General features: G+C 45.4%; 1 protein-coding gene across 1 annotated transcript in view; it reads left to right on the top strand.

Moving 5' to 3' along the window:
- DNAH8 (dynein axonemal heavy chain 8) overlaps nucleotides 1-15,651 on the top strand; it is a 395,922-nt gene extending 380,271 nt beyond the window's left edge. The window contains exons 91-92 of the mRNA XM_088024365.1: nucleotides 12,440-12,561; nucleotides 15,364-15,651. Coding sequence (XP_087880491.1) covers nucleotides 12,440-12,561; nucleotides 15,364-15,651 — 410 coding nt within the window. The remainder of the gene's footprint in view (nucleotides 1-12,439; nucleotides 12,562-15,363) is intronic.
- Nucleotides 15,652-20,458: the final 4,807 nt, after the last annotated feature.

The following is a 20,458-nucleotide window of genomic DNA, read 5'->3' as shown; positions in this document are numbered from 1 at the left end:
TGGAAACTCTTTCACACCTTGGCTTTCATCCATTACCTTCCTTGGTTCTCCTCCTACCTCTCCTAGGACTGCTTCTTGGTCTACATTGTAGGCCCTTCTCAAGCAAGTTCTGCCCTTGGCCTGGTACCAACAATGATGACATCAGCCATTCTCACAGATGAAACTATTTATGTCTCCTTATGACTGACTCATCCAAAGTCCTGGTTTAAGATTCTGGCTCTTCACTTCCAATTGCCAATATAGAATATTCCATCCTCCTGGAACCTCACCTGTACTACTATCTGGTCATCTTCCTCCTAAACCATCCTTATCAAGATTCTGCTACATTTCTTGTGTATCACCATGCTCCAGATCACCCAACTCTTGTGAATGGTCCTCTCACATCCAAACAGCTTGGAAGAGGGAAACTTGGAAAGCCTAGTGTGGTGGCAGACAAGAGGGGAAAGTAGAAAGTAGTGACAGATGCTGCCAGAGGTCAAGTAAGATGGGACCAAAAGTGGTCAGATGGCTTTATCAATAAGGAGACTGTTGGCAAAGGAAGTGTGTCAGTGGAGTGGATGGGAAAGTGGAGGAGTCAGACTTCAAGGTGAGTAAGTGAAACAGGAAATGGAGAGACAGAGAGTATAGACAAGAAGGATAATTGTCTCAAGAAATTTGGCTTTGAAGAGGAGAAGCAAGTTGGAGGAGTGTTTGTAAGAAGTAAAGATTCTCTCTTTTCTTCTTGTAATGATAGGAGAGGTTTGAATCTATTCAAATACACGTGAGAAGAAGCCAGGAGAGAGAGAGAGAGAGAGTGAGAGTGCAAAGATAACAGAGGAGGAGTAAAAGAGGCAAAGGGGGGCTGGCTCCCAAGTGGAGGGATGTACTCCAAACAGATGGACGGACACCATACCCATTGTAGTAAGAGTAATAAGGGAGGAAAATGTGTAGGTGCAAGTGAGTTTGTCAGTTTGATGGCAAGAAGTTAAGGCGGTCCCCATCTGACACTTTCTATTTTCTCCTTGAAGAAAGAGGCAAAGTGATCTCAGGAGCAAGAAGGCGTCAGAGGAGAGATTTAAGGAGAATGGCAGATGTTTGAGAAAGTGGGGTACTGGGGGGGACAAGGAAAGATTGCTGAGTGGTTTTGAGAATCCTGTCAAGTCTAGTGGCAACTGTGTAATGGTCTGACTATTGTTTGGCAGCCTGGAATAGGTGTAGGAAGGGGGGACATTTGGATTCATCTAGGGTTGGAGTTTTGCTGGAAAGTGATGAAAAGAATGGATCTAGACTACATGGGAAAGAAGTGTAGAAAAGGTGAAGTTCAAGAGGTCTTCAGAAATGATGAGTTCAGGGAATGGAAAGGTCAAGATCTTGAATGGAGGCTGAAGAAGCCCAGGTGATAAAGGATGCTCAGTGAATGGGGGCAGATAGTATTGGGGGCATGTGGCCAGAGGATGTGCTTGTCAGAGCACCAGAGATTCTCAGAAAGGATGAAGGAACAACTGGGAAGGACTGTGTCTTTAGAGTTGAGAAAGGCTCCTCTTAAGAGGAAGAAGATGGAGAGAATGTTCTGTGAAGAGGTGGGAAAATGGGAGAGTTGGTTAACCATCAAACCACTCCAGAGGGAACAATGGAAAGGTTTGGTTGGGGCAAGGGAAAGGAAGCCTAAAGTAGCACATAGAGAAGATAGCGCAGTTCAGGGAATTAACATTTTGGCACATGAGATGTGGTGGATTAAGCAGATGCCAGAATTAGCCCCAGGTTTCCCACTTGTACTCAGGTTCTGTTGGAGCCAACCATGTCCTGGATTAACAACATCACAGAGCAAAAGTGTGCCTCAGGGGGCTGTGGAAGGAGTCTGCTTGTACTACTGACAGCCTTCCTAATATTTTGCTTGTACTGTGAGGCATTTCTGTTCCTACTTGTCAAATTTATTCTTTTTTTTTTTAAGATTTATTTATTTTTTTGAGAGAGTGAGAATGAGAGAGAGAGAGTACATAAGAGTGGGGAGGGTTAGAGGGAGAAGCAGGCCCCTCGCCGAGCAGGGAGCCCGATGCGGGACTCGATCCTGGGACTCCAGGATCATGACCTGAGCTGAAGGCAGTTGCTTAACCAACTGAGCCACCCAGGCGCCCCGTCAAATTTATTCTTAAAACAAATGTGGGTCACTGAACTGTCAGTAGCCCTCTGTGCAGATCTTTTTACAGAGCAGTGGTTCCCAGCCCTGCCTCTACAGTTGAATCACCTGGGAAACTTTTAATATATAGTAATGCCTGGGGCTCCAGACCAATTATATCAGAACCTCTGGTAATGAGGCCTCTAGAGTCTGTACAGTTAGTTTTCTTAAAAGCTCCCTTGGTCATTCTAATGTGTAAAGAAACTAGGCCTTAGACTTGCTACCCAGGATGTGGTCCACCAGCCAATAGCGTCGTTATCACCTGGGAGCTTGATACAAATGAGGAATCTCAGGCCCCCACCCTTGACCTACCTACTGAATCATAATGTGTGTTTTAATACGAACTCTTTCCCCAGCTGATACTTATGAACATGAAAGTTGGAGAAGCCCTGCCTTAAAACAATGCTGATTCCAGGGTCCCACCTCTGATTTTATTGATCTGGGTTGTGGCCTTGGAATCGGGAGTTTTAAAGGCTTCCCAGATAATTTTAATTTTCAGCCAAGCTTAAGATTCTCCCACCTTACAGCATCTAGCAAAGCATCAGGAGAGGTGCCTGGTGCCTTTTTATTCAACTGGGTGGATCAACCCCATCTTTGTTTAATGATTTCTGACCTCTCTTTAACTTACTAATGAACTCCATTTGCTTCTCATTTGGGGGAAAAACTGCCTGTCATACACTTGTGGCAGGAACATCATTTTTCCTCATCTTTGGAGATGCTACTGGGATGCTTGGTAACTAATAAGACAGGAAATACTGTCCAACCTAAGGCCCATTACATAAGGACTGGTTCATTTATTAAAGAAAAAAAAATGGCCGACAGTGCTATCATTACAGAATACCAACCTCCTCCTGATCAAATTGAGACAAGAAACCTTCCTGATTAGTTATTTCTTTCGGCTTTTCTTAGGCCTTGTTTGAAGTGATACTTGAACTCTACAGCTTTCTTTAAGCCAACTGACTACACAAGTCAAACAACAGTAATTAGTTTGCTGAAATGTTGGGTTACTAATATTATAGGAATTAAGACATAACAAGTGTTACTTTAGACCTGAATTTCCAAAGTATAACCCCAGCCTAATAGTGAATTTTTTAAAGAATAGACTTGACAAGTGTTTTAAGATTTCATTGTGCTGTATGAGTTTGAAGGGAAAACATTTTTTTCAAAACATCTCATTTGGACCACATGCAACTCAGATGTTTGAATAGTCAAATCACCCATTTCCATGTGGGTGGTTAAATCTCATGAACAGAAGGTTATTATGGGTGAAAACTTTCCCCAACTTTTTGTTTCTCACTTGAGAGTCAAACATATGAATGCATGAATCACTTTTCCAGCACTGATGATTGAAATTTGGTTTAAGAATTATTAAAACTAATTGGTGCCAAGACAAAAGTACTGCTTTTCAAGTTTTTATAAAGAAAAATGTATCAATAGTCTTTTAAAATTATACAGGCTTCGTAAAACACAGATTTTGATTTCATTAGCCTTGATATCAGTCTACAAGAAAGATAGTCATTCATTTTTTTAAATTCAATAATGAACAATTCAGTGGATTTACTGTAGTTTGAATTCCACAAGATCATGTTTTTCTTTTCAGGAAGCCAAAGCCAAACTATCAAGACTTGAAAAACTATGTATCTTCTCCATGTTCTCTGGGTGAGAATGGCCCATGGAACAGTTTCCTTCCCTCCACTCTCGGGCCTCAAATATATTTATTTAACCTTTTCGTTTCTTGACAGCTCAAGGTGATCTCTGTTCTAGATTCCATCTACCAGCATACTAAGAGTGTTACCTAAATCAGGAGGTGTACTGCTCACGTAAACTAGACAACATCATGGATATCCCCCAGCAGGGAGAAGATAGGAGATGCTCTCTCCCTAATTCACTCAAGGTTTTCAGAGCTTTCTGACAATGGCTGAAGTCTTCAAAGCCAGCATGTTACATGAGAGAGAATCCCGCTCATTCATCATCTGGCACCTATGTCATTATCCTGAATGCCATATGGAGAGAGGTTAAATTTGCAATTTAGTTGGAATTTAAAATGTTAGAGAAAAATTCAATTATTCAATTTGTGCAGATGGACTGTTAAGACCAAGATTCATGTCTTGTGCATTATGACCTTGTAGATTCATAGGTCAGGGATGAATTTTAAAATATCACAAAATAGGGTCAATTGAATTCCAACTACTCTATTTGGAAACACAGTGTCTAATATGCCACGTGGAGGCACACTTAGTGTTGAATGATGAAAATGACATTCATGGAGGGACTTACAAGAAAGAATTGTATATTATTGTTTGGTCGTTGTTGGTTTACAACTTTCTGGGGAGCTTCCCAGGTGTGTCTGAAACCAACCCCCATATGCAGAAGGCAGGGAGAGACTATAGGAAGAAGCAGACCACTCCAGATTGGTATGTGGCAGGTTTTATAAGTAAGAGTACTTACTTATAAGAGGCTTATCTTGGGTGGCCACAAGCCGAATAGATCTCTGTACCCACCCGCCAAATGTTAAAAGTTTACATAGAGGACTTAACTGAGTCCAGTCCTGTATACCATCCAGATGGCCTCAACAACATATCACCATTGTCTGTAGGGTAGACTATAGGCTATGTCCATGGGGCAGACTCTGGGAACAGGAAAGGCAAGTGGAACACACATTTCAAGGACAGGAGAGGTAGGGAGGATTCTTCAATTGCCTGGGTGAAGCTCATGGTTCAGCTGGTGGCCATGTCCTCTTGATAACCTCCCCCAACACTCTGTGACCAGCTCTTACAATCTCCTGGGCCCCCCTCTCTGCAACAGGCCTGAGACGTCAGCAAGGGTTTTCACTAGCATAGAGGAGGTTCTTTGGGCAGCCGTTGGCTACATGGCAGGCAGATACCACAGCAACAGTATGGACATATGCAAGAGAAAACACAGATTAAGACAATGATCCCAAAACTAGTCACAACTTTCTCCACCAAGAGCTCCATGGCTCACACTACTGATTTATTAAGTCCCCTGGGGCTGGGAGTTGGATTACCTGGGCCATTCACTGGTGTCCTCATGTGATTTAATAAAGATGATACATTAGCAGACTCATCAGGAATGAACACAACACTCTCTATTTGGATAATGGCAGAGGTGCCTCCTTGTGAGGCAGTAATAATGTCCAAGGCCCCATCCTGTTTTGGAAGACAATTTTTCTCAGTAGAGACGTTTCAGTTTTGGTAAGGACAGGCTCTGTTGGCTATCATTCAAGGCTTGCTGAATGGATTTAGTAAGGGCTTCTGTGTGTGCTAGAATGTCCTCCAGGCAAAGACTGTGGCCAAATGATTGCAGCAGTGGAAAACTACATACCCACCTGGCCTTGAGGAGAGGGAAACTGACAGATTTAGGAACTTGACCTGGTTGCGCATACCATCCATGTTGATTGAGGGAGGCAGCCCCGTCAGGCATGAGCAGATGGACTGGGGGTGGGATATGCCAGACCAGGACCCCCACTTTCCCCCCTCTTTCAGTGATGCATGTTCCACTTCAGGCATAGTGCATTTCAACAGGTCTGGCTTGCAGCAGGACAGTGGGATCCCAGTGAAGACTGGGTAGATCTCCCTCATCCATGGGTGCAAAGCAACACCTATCCCAGCAGGATATCCCACTGCAATTTCCAGTATGTAACTCCTTTTCCAGGCGTGGTGGGGCTTGGTGTTCTCAGCAGCATAGCATCTCCACAGTGAGAGCTGGGGCAGTGGCTGTTTCCTGCAAATTCCATACCTTTATGGGATTGAGGACCTTGGCAGGGGTCCCCAGTCTGGCATAGGGGGCAACAGGCCCTACTGATGGATCATTCAAGTGTATTAAAGCCAGAGTGTACTGTAGCTCACTGGGCCAAGGTAGTTTTACCTATTACTAACTTAATCTGCTGCTTTAATATTCCAGGTGTCCTTTCACCCACCTCCCCAACCTGCTGCTTGCGGGTTCTAGGGGAGATGGAGCTGCCATGCAATGTCGTGTGCTTTTGCCCAGTTCTGCACATCATGACCTTTGGAATGTGACCACTGATCACTGTCTTAGTCAATGAGGGTATCCATACATACTACTTAGCTTCTCTGATCCCCTAATAGAGGTAGCCTGCTTTGCATGATGACAGAGGAAAGCTTGGGTTAGGCCAGATGTGGTGTCTACACAAACGAAGGCATATTTAGAATTTTCACTCAGAGGGAGGGGCCAATATAATCAATTTTCCAATCCCTTGCTGGTTGGGAACTCTGGTAGATGGTCCCAGACTCCTTTAGAAGTTACCTTGGGCATTGTTTAGAACACACAGAACATGCTGTTACTCCATTAACCAAGCCACTGTATTTCAAGGGCAATCTGGTTGGCCTCTTTGGCAATTTGTCATCCCACCTCAATGCAATGGTGGATGCTGTTCCTATGCACCCAATCTGCTATATCTACTGAAGGGCCAGTTGCTAGGGCTTGTATCTGAGCTAGAACATCAGTTTCTTGATTGACAGGGGTTGTCAGTGCCTTATGAGCCAGGATGTGGAAGACAGTGAGGATGGCCTCAGGCTCTGGCAGGTGAACCAAAATGATGCCCCCCATACATCTTGACCCCACAATGGCCTACTCATTATCATTCACCCCTCGGCTTCCCATTGTCCAAGCAATAGAGTTAATCCCTTTAGAACAGCCCAAGTGTTGAGGCACCTCGGTGGCCCAGCCGATTAAGCCTCCAACTCTTGATTTTCACTCAGGTCGTCATCATCTCAGGGTCATGGGATCGAGCCCCGCATTGGGCTCTGTGCTCAGCACAGAGTTTGCTGAAGGCTATGTCCCTCTCCCTCCCCTTCTGCTCCCCACTCTGCTCCTCCCTCTGTTTCTCCCCTTACTCACACTCTCTCTCTCTAAAATAAATAAATAAAATCTTTAAAAGAGAGAGAGAGAGAGAAGAACAACCCAAGTGTCAATGCAAAGGGTTGAAGGTCAGGGCTTATGAGTAATGACCAGCCAGACCACTCTGAGTTCTGCCTCTGCTGCATGAGAAGCTCTAGCTGGAGGAGCTCTTTACTCAGACCTCCTGGAGTCACAGACATATCTAACTCAAGTGGTAGCACTGGTTAGGAGATGCTCAGAGCTTTCGTCTGCTTCACTAGTATTTTTATCTTTTCAAAAATGGCTTGCTGCTCTGACCCCCAGTCCCACACATGCCCCTTCCTTGTCAGGAAGTATAAGGGATAGAGGCACCACGCTGGGTGGGGAATAAAAGTCCTCCAAACCCCCAAATCTCCACAAAGTCTTATACCTCTTTCACATTCTCAAGGGTTGGATGAGCTTACCATATCAATCACAGCTACTGGGGCAAGATGCTGCTTACCCCACCAAACGACTCTCAAAACCTTAAAGCAGTGCCTGGGCCTTTAATTTTCTGTGGGTTCACTGCTTATCTTCTCCCCCAAATGTTCCAGCAAAGCCTGCAGAGTGTCCTGCCACAGAAACAAGTCTTCACATGCTAACATTCTATTTTCAGTGTAATGGGCCCATTTTACTGATGTGGGGAAGGAGGACAGGGACAGGGCTTGGCCTACCATGCCATGCCGTATGGCGGGGCCATGAAGGTCACCTCGGGGAAGCACTTAAAAGGTCCATTGCTGCCCCTCCCACATGGAGGCCAATTTGATCCTCTGACCCAGTGGCCAGGGGTCTATTGAGAAAAACATTTGCTACGTCCAGCACAGCATAGTAAACGCCTAAGACCATGACCAAGATATCTAAGATGGTGGCAATGTGGGGCACAGCTGCATATTGAATAGGGAGGCACTACCTCATGTGATTTTTGGTAGGTCCACCATCATCTGCCACAAGCCACCTGGCATTTTTACCCACCAGAGCAGGCTGTTGAGAATACTGTGGGCACAGCATACAATACCCAGTCAGGGCAGTTCTTGGATAGTTTCTCCTATCTCCTTCTGCACCCCCAGGCAATTCATACTGTTTGACAGCTACCCCTTTTCAGGGTGAGTAAAGCTGGAGTGTACTGTAGCTCACTGCAGGCTTATGGGTTCCCAGTTGGCATTTTCCCTCAGCACTGCTTTGATTACTGTAAGCTGGAGCAGAATTCACCAATAGAGTTTTGCAGAGTTTGACCTTGTAGGATATCAGTGTCCACCATGTTTTCTGGTATTGGAGAGAAAAAAAAAACTCACATTCTTGGGTCATCAGTGTCCACCATGTTTTCTGGTATTGGAGAGGAAAAAAAAACTCACCCAATTTGCAGGGTCAGAAGGACCACCCTGATCATAATTGTTTGCCTTCCATAATCATCGATGACACTGAGGGTCCAGGAAACCTCTGAGGTTTACCACGTGGTAGAGTACCTTCAACTCCAATATCCACCAGAGCCGCCACTTTTGTTTATTCCTGGGGGACAGGTGAGTCGTGAACTCAACATGAGTCCTCTGATCACCTGCAGTGGTCCTCACCCAGAAGCACTCTTGGACTGCATCCAACAATACCCTGGGCGTAGGAGGCACCCACCCTGAATAAGACTGTACCCCTGAGGCCTCTGCTTGTAGGGGAAGATGGGGCAGGTCCAAATTGTTCAAGTTTCAAGACTTCTCCATAGTTTTCCACAGGTTAATGGTCTATCTGTTGAGGTTTGGTCCCTGCAGCAATGAGGCCAAACCACATTTGCATATGGGTTAATTTTACTCTACCCTTTATAGCTGACTGGGATAGCCTTTTGACTTTCTGAGCTCCCTCTCTGTCTCGGGTCTATCCCACAGCCCATACCAGATCCCAGGATCTGTCAGTTTCCCCTAGATCAGCAATGGATTTCCCAACACCATAATATCTTGCCCCACAACTGGGTTTAGCATGGATCAGCGTCCCATACCAGATGCTGGGGACAGGCTAGAGTATCTTGACTTTCATTCCTGCAGTGAATGTGGCCCGATCAGGCCCTGCAAAGACGGGGGTGTAGATGGCCTATGTCATTCCCAACTCCCTAAGAATTTGTTGTACCTCCTTTACAGATTTCCAGGGTCCCATTTTCCCAGGGAGGTCACCTTCCTTGGGCAAGCCTCCTTGCAGGCTAGAACAGTCCAATCTGTAAGGGAATGAGTACCTCGAACCAGCCCTCCCCACCAAGCACCATGCCGGCACTGCTGGAAGGCAGGGTTTGTGGAGATGTTGCTCATATTTTCTGCCACCTGACCAGGCAGAGGAATGCCATGTCCCCCTACATCCCATAGCTGCATTAACCATGCTTGGGTACTTTTCTTGGCCTTTTGCTGGAACTTGGCAGCTGTATCAATAAGCTCAATGGGAGTATACTCTCTCATCATGAACGTTTCCTGAACTGGGGCTGCCCACTGGCTGGGGTTGTGATTGCTGTGCTTTTGCATTCCTTTGTACTAGGATGGCAGGGTGTTTTGTCCATTTCACACTCAATCCCCATAACACCCCTCCTTCCCTCTCAACACTTTGCCGGGCATTCTCTTTCCCGCAGTGCATTAGGCACAGTTTCTCAAAGAAGCGCATTAAACGGGCCAGAGTTTCTGGGGTGCCCCTGTATGCACGTGGTAGTTCACAAGCCTCTGACATACAGGCCACCCCTCCCCATGTAGAGGTTGGTGGTCAACACAGGATTTTTCCTTCAGATGCCTTTCCCAAGGCCCGTTTCTTTGGTCTCCTGGCAGGCTCGCCAGTTATTGGTTTGCAACCTTCTTGGAAGTTTCCCTGGTGAAATCTGAAACTGGCCCCCTTTCTTAGAGGGCAGAGAGAGACCCAAGAAAGAGGTAGGCCACTCCAGGATGGTAGGTAGCAGGTTTAATAAGCAAGGGGATTTACACATGAGGCTTGTCTTGGGAAGCTGCAAGAGGTGTAGATCATCACACCCACCCACCAAATATAAAGGTTTATCTAGAGGCCTTCACTGGGTTCAGGCACGAACACCATCCAGAGGGTCTCAACACCACATCATCTCCAGGCTATGTTTTTGAGCAACTTCTGGGAGGTAGGAAGGGAGAGGGCTGCAGGTTCCAAGGACAGGGGAGGGAGTGCAGTCTCTGATTGCCTGGGTGCAGCTCATAGGTGGTCGCATCCTCTTGAAGACCTCCCTCCCCTAACAGTGGTACACTACCGACTGGCAAATGCACAGATGTTTGTTTTACTACTAGAGTGTGGGATCCCCAGTATTGAACACTGAAGTCAACATAATGACATGCTGATCAGATCACTTCGAGTGACTCCAAGGATGGAGTACGGAGAGGCCCTGACCAGCAATTGCTCTCAGGCAAACTTGCACCATTTCCTGGCCCCTGTAGTGAACTTTTGGTGTCATAAAATCTTCCTTTACTACCAGGCCCTCTCAGTTTTGTGGAACTATAGCTTTATAAGAATCACCTACAGGGGTGCCTGGGTGGCTCAGTCAGTTAAGCATCTGCCTTTGTCTCAGGTCATGATCCCAGAGTCCTGGGCTCAGGTCATGATCTTGGTCCTGGGATCAAGTCCAGCACCATGCTGCCTGCTCAGCGGGGAGTCTGCTTCTCCTTCTCCCTCTGTGTGCGTGCTCTCTCTCTCCCTCTCTCTTTCTCTCTCTCAAATAAATAAATAAAATCTTTAAAAGAAAAAAAAAGAATCACATATAAAAGCCCTACAATCAGCTACTCTGGTTGATTGACCTTTTGGATTAATGCAAGCATTCTTCTTTAGCACACAAATCCTGTTTTAGAGAGCACTCTGAGTACACCTTTTATGATGCAAATATAATCAAAGCACTTGCCTACTCTAAATATTCAGTGGCTTCCCACTAGCCACAAAATTAAGTCCAAACCCTGACCCTGAAAAGTCCTGCCTCTACCTTTATGCTAACCTTATCTGCCAACATTGCCTCACCTTTCACCTAGACCTCCGTGTTTTTTGCACACGCTATTCATCTAACTGGAATTGTTAGATGGAATAGGCAAACTCCTACGTAATCTTGCAAGAGTCACCCTCAACTTCATCTTCTCGATTCAGCCTTGAGTTGTCTTCCCAAGTGGTTTATTTTGTTAACACCTCTGCTCATAACAACATTGTATTATATGTCTTGTCTTCCTCCACATTCCTTCTAGACTGAGCTCCTGGAATGTGGGGTTGATGGATGGCCTTTTCATCTTTCTGGTCATCCCATCCAGAGCACTGCCTGGTCCACGGTGGCCACGCCTGAGAATTTTAACGAATGAATAAATGAATGAATGAATGAATGCCTCCCCAGCTGTCTAATTTAATATCTAGGAAGGGACTTGGGAACCAGAAGAACTTGACTCTCTCATTCACCCAGGCTAGGGGCCTGTTCTTTCTTTCCAGCTTTGAGGGATAGTAACTCAGTGCCTTTTAACTTTTTCTCTTCCTTCTAATCCCAGTCAAACTTGATAAGATATTCTCACTGATGTGCTGGTTTGTGCATAATCATTCTCAGATCTCACTGGGAGGAGCGGGGACATACATATTCCAAAATTTACTCATGATTATGAGTCAAGAGTCTCATGATTTTCACTATTAACATGGAAGCCAAATGTAATATAGAGGTCACAGATAAATCTTCCTAAGGTTTTGAAGTCCATTTGAAGTTTAGGGCCTAGTTTCTAACATAATTGCTACTCTCAAAGATTTCTCTTATGGAATTGAACAGCATGGTTTGCAAATATTAAGTGTAAAGAAAGGCCCCAATATCTGGAGCCACGTATTGCCTTAAAATAACTGTATTATGCACATTAAAACACATAGCTTTCCTTTCCAGTGTGATTGCTTTGTTTGATCAAATTGAAAGTTGGGTTTTCTATTTTGGCATTATGCCTCGTTTCCTTAGACAAAATGAAATTGCTCCATTATAGCAAATAGAAGCTTAATAATGGCTCGATTCAAGTTTTCGTTGGAATGCTGATCTCAGGATATTTACCATTCCAGTCTTGTTCCTAAATAGCGTGTTTTCAAATAGAGACTCTGAGCTTGGCCTGGGTTACAATTTTTAGACATTTGAATGGTTGAAACCCCAGGAGAGAATTTCAAACCAAGGCTCTGTCTGAGGCAGAAAGGGTGCTGCTTTCCTGCTGTCAGCCAGCAAGGAATACCCAGCTCATTGCAGGTCCCCATAGAAACAAAACACAAGAAGAAATCGGCCCCTGAGGTTCAATCTCAACTCCTCGTGGGAGGGCACGCATTTGGAGATTGGTAAGCAACTCGCACTTGACACTGCTCCCTTCCTGTTTCTCGAGCGGACTGCACCAAGACATCGGGATCCTCTTTTCTTTTTTTCAGGCTTTCTCACAGCAATGAGGCAAGAAGTGACTCGTGCCCACAAAGGCTGGGCCCTGGACTCCGTGACCATCCACAATGAAGTTCTGCGGCAGACCAAGGAGGAGATCGCATCGCCCCCTGTGGTAGGCACCACTGGGCTATAGCACGGGCAGTTCTGGAACCTGGGTTAAAAGCTCAAATTCTGCTTGACACTGACCTATGAGTGCCTCAGTTAAGTCCATTGGCTTTGTAGCTGGGGTTTCCTTGGTCCTCACCAAGAGACCTCAGTGCTGAAGTGGGAATTAATGACAAGCACTGGAACTCCTCAGAGAGCATGTCTTTATAATTTCAAGTTACACTTGTGTTTGCTAAAAATGGGTTTTCTACACGTCTCCGGCTCCTGCTGTGGGCTGCTTACAGACTGGACAAGGGTCGGGGGCGGTGGAGACCCAACAGTACCTGCAGTCCTAAGCTCTGGGGCCAGTTCCAGCAGTGCCCCCTGCTGCTGGGGGACCCTGGGTGGAGGGACACCCGGAGGGGGGCAGAGCGGGGGGGCCCCAAGATAAGCAGATGCCGTTGGGAGCCACTACTTGGACACTGACCTGCTCTGTGAACTTGGGAAAGTTCCTTAACTTTTTGAGCCTCAACTTCCTCATCTGTGAAATAAGGATGATGATTCAACCTCATGAAAGATGGTTTTGAGAATCAACTGGAATCATTTAGGACTCCTTGTAGGTACTCAATACATCAGCCTCATTTTCCCTTTCTCTGATTTTCATTCCCTCAGTTGTCAAGGAAAAGGACTGGGCCAAATGAATTCCAAGTTCTGGCCCTTTCTGCCACTTGAAGCAAGGGCCACTTACAGCAAGGCCACTTCCAGTGTCCAATATCCTGGTCCTCATTTCTGCCTGCCAGCCCACCAGAAGCACACTTAACCTCCACATTTCCACCAGCAACCTCTCCATTCAAGGCAACCCTAGGCTATTTCAATCATGCCCCTCCAAAATTCTCTCTTTAAAATTATGCAATTCCAAAGTCACTTCCACGTCTGAGGTATTTGTCAGGGCAGCACCCTGTTTCCTGGCACCAAGCTATGTACTCGTTTCCTACAGCAGCTGCCACCAAGTACCACAAACTGGGGGGCTTAAAACAGAATTTCTTTCCTCAGAGGTCAGGAGGCCGGAAGTCTGAGATCAAGGTATTGGCAGAGATGGTTTCTTCTGAAGGCTCAGGGCGGGGCGGGAGGGGTGGGGAGAAGGAATCTGTTCCGTGTGTCTCTCTCAGCTTCCGATGGTTGCAGGTCGTCCTTGGTGTTCCTTGGCTTATAGCCTCCGCCTCCATTGTCACATGACCATCTTCTCTCTGCGTGTCTCTGTGTGTCCCCTCCTCTTCTCACAAGAACACCAGTCATATTGGGTTTAGAGCCCACTTTAATCCAATATGACCTTAGCTAATTCCATCTGCAAAGGCCCTATTTCCACATGGTCATGTTCAGAGGTTCTAGTGGACATGACTTTTCGGGGGGGACGCTTTTCAGCCCGCTACACCTTCTAACTATGACTTTGTAGAGTTCTGAGATGAAAAGGAACCTAAAAGGGGTACAGTTTACTGTTGGATGCTACCTGAATAGTTGTGTCATTCATACAGTAATTGTCACCCACTGACAATGATAGTAATCATATGTCCTGATTTTCTGGGATTGCTCCTGGTCTTACTGTCAAACCATGTACTTTAGGTTTGGGTTCAAAAAATACGGTCCTCATACTCTTAGCTCACATGAGAGGATTCCAGAAAACACTTTGCAATTAATCTCACTCTCTTTTATTATAATTTACATTTGCTTCCCCTTACCTACTCCTCATTGGAAAGGAAAAATGGTCACCATCTTCTACATAGATATATCTTATGGGCTTACATGATTATCAGAGTCCCCCGTGATTCCCTCTAGCCTTTCTTTTCTTACTGAATACATGTTCTATGGCTCCCCATGGTCTACAAGGTAAAGTTCAAACTCTTCACTTTGGCCTTGAGACTTTTCCACGGTCAAGCCCCAACTTATTTTATAACCACTGAACCCTCTGCTAAATAAAATGCTTGGGCTTTCCTACCCATCCTACCTACCTTTGTACTATTTCTGCTGCCTGGACGCCTGCCCTCTGCCCTCTGTCTTCCCCCAAGCAGCCCATCCTTCAAAGCTGTCTCCTCCACAAAGACCCCTAAGCCCTCCAGCCCAGGGTGGCCTTTCACATAGTCTCAGTGCTGGTCACCAGGCAGCCCCTGTAACAAGGGTGTGCTGGTATTCAATTCATGTCTTTCCCCCAGATTTAATGGTGAAGACCTCAAGGGCAGGGTTCCTTTGTGTGAAAGAGAAACAGGGAATGACTGCCCCTCCTGCTGAACCAACGCACCCAGGCCCTATTATGCCCTCGCTAACTCTACCACACCTGGCCTCTGGGGGCGCTCTGACTCACCTGCCCGCCAGGCCTGGCCGCACATTATCTCACTCCCTCCTACCGCTGAGATGGTTAGAGCAGCAGGTTGGCTTGGCTGGCACAGGCTGAGATCCCATGTGGCTCCCAGCTCCAAATCCCATTCCTTGTTCTGACCCTACACTGACTCAGACCAGATCTCTCCGAGACTTAGTTCCTTGTAGAGGTGATTTGGTTCTGCTGCCTAAGTCTGTTGTCCCCACTGGGCTACCCCTAGGCTCAAATAAGCAATAGTTCTGCAGCCCTTATGGCCCCAAGATAGGCCACAGGGGAAAATTGGGCTCAGTATTTCACTAATACAATGTGCCTAGTGGTTGTTTTGTTCTTTCAGTGGCGTTTTAAGACTGGTGTATGTCTTCTTTCTAAGCTGACGACCCTTATTAGGGTAATGGATGTCCATCTCACAGCACCTCATTTTTTTCAAAAATCCTATTTCCTTATGCTTGACTCTTCCAGGAAGGTGTATATATTTATGGGCTATATATGGATGGAGCTGCCTGGGACAGACGGAATGGGAAGCTTACAGAACCTGCCCCCAAGGTGCTCTTCACGCAGCTGCCTGTGCTGCACATCTTCGCCATTAATTCCACCGCACCCAAGGACCCCAAGCTGTATGTGTGTCCTATTTACAAGAAACCCAGGCGTACTGACTTGACCTTCATCACTGTGGTGTATTTGCGAACAGTTTTGTCCCCAGATCACTGGATCCTGAGAGGAGTGGCTCTTTTGTGTGACATCAAGTAAATTCATTTCCACTTGCTGAGGGCGCTGTAGCCACGTAGCCAGCCAGTGCTAATGAGAGCCATGGTGATGTGTGTCTTTTCTCCCGGGTAACTGCTGGATTACTCTTTTTAAATTAAAAAGTTGATATTCTACAATCACTTGTGTGTGTGTGTGTGTGTGTGTGTGTGTGTTCCCTCATGTCAATATTAAAAAAAAACAGTTCTAAAGTAATGCAGGAAATCATATTCCATTATAATTATTTGTTTAGATAAAGTCCCATCTTCATGTTAGAACATTGGAAGGTTTGAATTTTTTAAAAATCTAAAACAAAGTATTAATTTCTTGTATTCTAAAAGAGGCCTAATAGATGTGAGCTTTTCTCTCAAATGAAAACCTCATTTCCCTGGGAGAAAATCTGTCCCTGTGTGTGTTTGTGCTAAGGTGCTGTCCTTTGCTTATTTGGGTCTGGCCTTGTCTCCATGCTTATGAAATGGAAACTGGAGGGGTCCAGGCAGTCCCCCTTAGGAGTTACAGCCGGGTGGTGTGACGTGTTTGAGACAGCAAATCCACGGCGGTGGCTGCTCTTATGATTTGTTTTCATTTTATTTAATATTATTTTATTTTATATTTTTACATGCTTTTGAGGCCCAGAGAACTCTGAGTCTCCAGCTCCTACCGGCGCCCCCCTCCAACCCCAATTCTGCAGGAGATAATGAAGCGCACATTTCTAGGCAGCAAATGGGGAAGGAAAAACAAACTCCATCAAATGAAATTAGGTTACAGGCCGAATGCCTTAAAAAGCAAAGTCTTTAAAAAGTGAGGCTATTTCTTACCCTGTAGCTGGTCTGAAACTCAGTATGAACCTTTATTTCCTGCTAAAGAAAATTGTCAATTTAACAAAACAGATGGGGTCCCACATTGAATGTTCATGCAGCTTCAGGTTAGTGAAGTTTCTCTACTGGCCTTTCCATCTAGAATGCTCTTGCTCGACCTCAGCTAAATTCACCAACTTCATTCCCCCTGTCTATTCTGAAGGAAGGGTGCATTTCATGCTGCCTGGTCCCCCTCCCATCCTTCTGTCTCTCGGATCAGAGATGCCAATGGGAAACCAAACAAGATGGCCAAGCAATGGCCTGGGTGAGGTGTCCTGGGAAGACCCCAGAAAAAAATTCCCCCCTAGTCTAGGGTACTTCCAAATAGTAGAAAATATATTATGAAATGTACCTTGTAGTAGTGAACTCCGTTATGCTCTGACACTGGTTCAATGTCAAAGCCATCAAACTCTCCAGGGCAGTTTAGGAAACTAAAGTAACCAAACCCCCAGCCCATGTGTGTTTTGGCATTTCCCTTTGTCAAAAGGCACACTAAAGGATGGCATTCTCTGGAAAGGCTGTCATCCTGAACTGAGGCTAGTATTTGGAAGCCCCTTCTGCTCTGGAGGAGCACAGAGGAAGTGAGGCACATTCTAGCACACCAAACTGCAGGCCCCAGAATAAAACACACACATATTATTCATATTCCTGTCCAGTTGCTAACACCATTGAAGGCGAACTGCATAGTCTAAACCCCTGGATATCATGGTAGGCTTTCAGAGAATAACAATTAGGTTCAGTGTTCTCTAATGACTTGAATATCTTATGGAAAATTGGAAGAACAGCAAAGATGTCAATCTAGCAAGGGTATAGATCGGACTGTATAAAGCCACAGACCATTTCCTGGGAACTTTTTCACTGGTTATTTTGTTCTGTATCAGTGCAGAGGAGAGAGCAATGGGTGCTGAGGCCACCCCAGGGATGAGTCCTTGCTACCCAAGCAGTGTCTCAAAATGGCCTTCTTTCCGGGGGGGTGCTTCTCAGCTATCTCCAGTTTTGCAGAGCTGGCTGGGACCCAGTTCTGCTTTCTTTCTCTGGGCCCATTAAATGGTTTCATTAGACATTTTGAGCCATTGAACATCCATAAACACATAACCATTTTCTCGGCAAAATTGTTGCTCTTTCACTAATTACATAATTTGCCACACTTGAGTGAAGAAGACCTGGTGAGCATAAAAGAGCAAAGGATCAGGGACAAGATGGTTAAACCAACCGAAGCTGGGAGGGAGGCAGAGTGATTTTTTTTTTTTCTCCTTGGATCCAGTCCACATATTCTCATGTTGGTCTCGGCAAAACGAGCAATGAGATTTTTACCTTTGTTGTTTTAAAATGTTATTTTAGTTTGCACTTTGCATAAAAATAAGACCAAAAAAGAAGTGTCTAAATATATATCTTCCAAAAGGGATTGGTCTTGTGGGTGATGTTGCATGAACAAGCCTCACTCTTTTCAGAGACCTCAGATAAATAGGGAACTCCCCGGCAATATGAGTGTGACTTGGGGCCATGACGTATAAAAGAATGATTAAAGAAATTCAGCGGTGAGGGATGAAATTGAAGACAAGTGAACATTTCAGTTGCATCTTGGTCTTTCCATAGATGGTACCAAAATGGTACCAAGACAGCAGATGATTGGGGCACCTGGGTGGCTCAGTTGTTAAGCGTCTGCCTTCGGCTCAGGTCATGATCCCAGGGTCCTGGGATCGAGCCCCGCATCGGGCTCCCTGCTCCGTGGGAAGCCTGCTTCTCCCTTTCCCACTCTTCCTGCTTGTGTTCCCACTCTCACTGTCTCTCTCTCTGTCAAATAAATAAATAAAATCTTAAAAAAAAAGCAGATGATTGTATTCTAAGGAAGGAAACAGCATGAGGGAGAGAATAGTATGCAGGTGGGAAGCCACAATGTTCAGAGCCAGAGGCCAAAGTATCCCTTCCTCAAGAGCTTTCAGCGAGTTTCCATCACCTGGAATGTATACTCCAAATACCAAAGCCCTCAATGAGCTGGCCTAAAATAAAATTTCTGCCTTGTGGCCCACTATCACTCAACTTGCTCAATTAGGACTATTTGATGTTCCCTGAGCATTACACATAATTTCATCCTTCCATTGTTTCCTTATCAGGGAAACCTCTTCCATGTAGACCTGGAACCTTCCCACACTACTGGAGGCAATGTAAAATGGGACAACCATTTTTGTAAAACAGCTAGACAGTTTCCTAAAAGTTAAACTTCTTGTACCTCAATAAGTATGGACTGGACCAGCTACCATATGACCCAGGAACTTCACTCTTGGATATTCACCCAAGGAAATAAAAGCATCATGCATACAAAGACTTACACATGAATGTTCCTAGGAGCTTTATTTGTAATGCCAGCAACTAGAAACAATTCAAGTGTCCCATCCATGCCTGAATGGATAAATAAACTAGGGCATACTCATTGTATAGACTACTACTCAGCAACAAAAAGGAACACACTAGTGACACGTACTACAACATGGGTGAATCTCAAAATTACTTTGCTGAGTTAAAGGATCCAGGTGAAGAGAAGAGTGCATGATGTATGGTTGCACGTATGTGTAGGTATATGCACATATATATAAAACTCCAGAAAATGCAAATGAATCTGTTGTGACAGGGAGCAGATAAGCGGTTGCCTGGCAGGGCAGGAGAAGGGGGCAGGGGAAGGAGATTGCAACTCTGGGGACAGATGTGTTCACTCTCTTGGTTGTTGTGATAGTTTCACAAGTGTCAAAATGTACCAAATCGTACACTTTAAACATGTGTTTATTGTGCTTCAGTCATACCTGAATAAAGCTGTGATGAAAAGTTCTCCCTACGCAGCTTAATCCTTTCTGTGCCCTCTGTGAGGACTTTCATGACCCCTCAACCCCCTCATCCCTCCACCAGGTGGGATCTGATGCACCTTCTGCAGCAGTTTGGTGGCAACTGAATTTGGCAATTTTAATTTTAGGAATTGATAACGTGTGCCTGTCTCCCCAGTCTCTACCAAGCTTCTGGAAAGCAGAGTCTGGCTTTTTGGCACCCCGTTAAGGGTTGACTAAGTGAAAGAATGAGTGGACAATAAGTAACCCAGTTTGACTGGCAAATGTAGGCAAAGGATGGGGGAGGAGGAAATGTCAAGTGGGGGCTGTGCTGGGAATGCCGTGGAAGGATCGTGGGACCACCAATGGTTCTGGGGACTGCTGAAGGAATGGAAGTGGGAAGGTCAGAGAGGAGGCTATTGCTCTAGACCAACCAATGTGAAATGAGGGAACTAGAGAGAGGCTAATTCCAACAGAAGTAAAGCAAGTCATTTGAAAGACAGTGTGGAGGCAAAATTTGGGGATTCAGAAACCCAAGTTGATGAGATGAGTAATAAGCAAAAGGATAATAAATAAAACCACTTATAGCCTGGAGAGTCTAGTTGGATGTTTCTTCTGCCACTGCAATTTAAGGGAAAAGAACTGTTGCTGTTTCTTTTTCCTTTTTTTAAAAAAATATTTTATTTATTTATATAAGAGAGAGAGCATGAGCAGGGGTTGGGGCAGTGGGGAGAGGGAGAAGCAGACTCCCCATTGAGCGAGGAGCCCAATGTGAGACTCGATTCCAGAACCCTGAGATCATGACCTGAGCCAAAGTCAGACGCTTAACCAGCTGAGCCACCCAGGTGCCCCAAGAGCTATTTTCTTAGCCACATGCTTATAAATAACTGCCAGGGTCTCTGAAGAAAGACTCAAGCTCTGTGTGCTCACCATTGCTCATGGTGAGGTCATAACATAGTATTAACCATGTGCCAGACACTGGTCTAAGCACTTGACTTGAATTACACTGAAGTAATCCTCATTCCAACCCCAGGAGGTCAGTATTGACATTATCTCCGTTTCACAGTTGAGGAAATGGAGGCACAGAGAAGCTAAAAACCCTGCCTCATTTCTTGCAGCTAGTAAGCGACAAAGCTGGGA

The sequence above is a fragment of the Eumetopias jubatus genome, unplaced genomic scaffold, assembly GCF_037043125.1.
Source record: "Eumetopias jubatus isolate StellerSeaLion01/CBP00866 unplaced genomic scaffold, mEumJub1_p1.0 scaffold_6, whole genome shotgun sequence".
NCBI classification, from domain to species: domain Eukaryota; kingdom Metazoa; phylum Chordata; class Mammalia; order Carnivora; family Otariidae; genus Eumetopias; species Eumetopias jubatus.
Note: the sequence above shows the minus strand (reverse complement) of the source record. Positions and strands in the feature narration are given on the sequence as shown.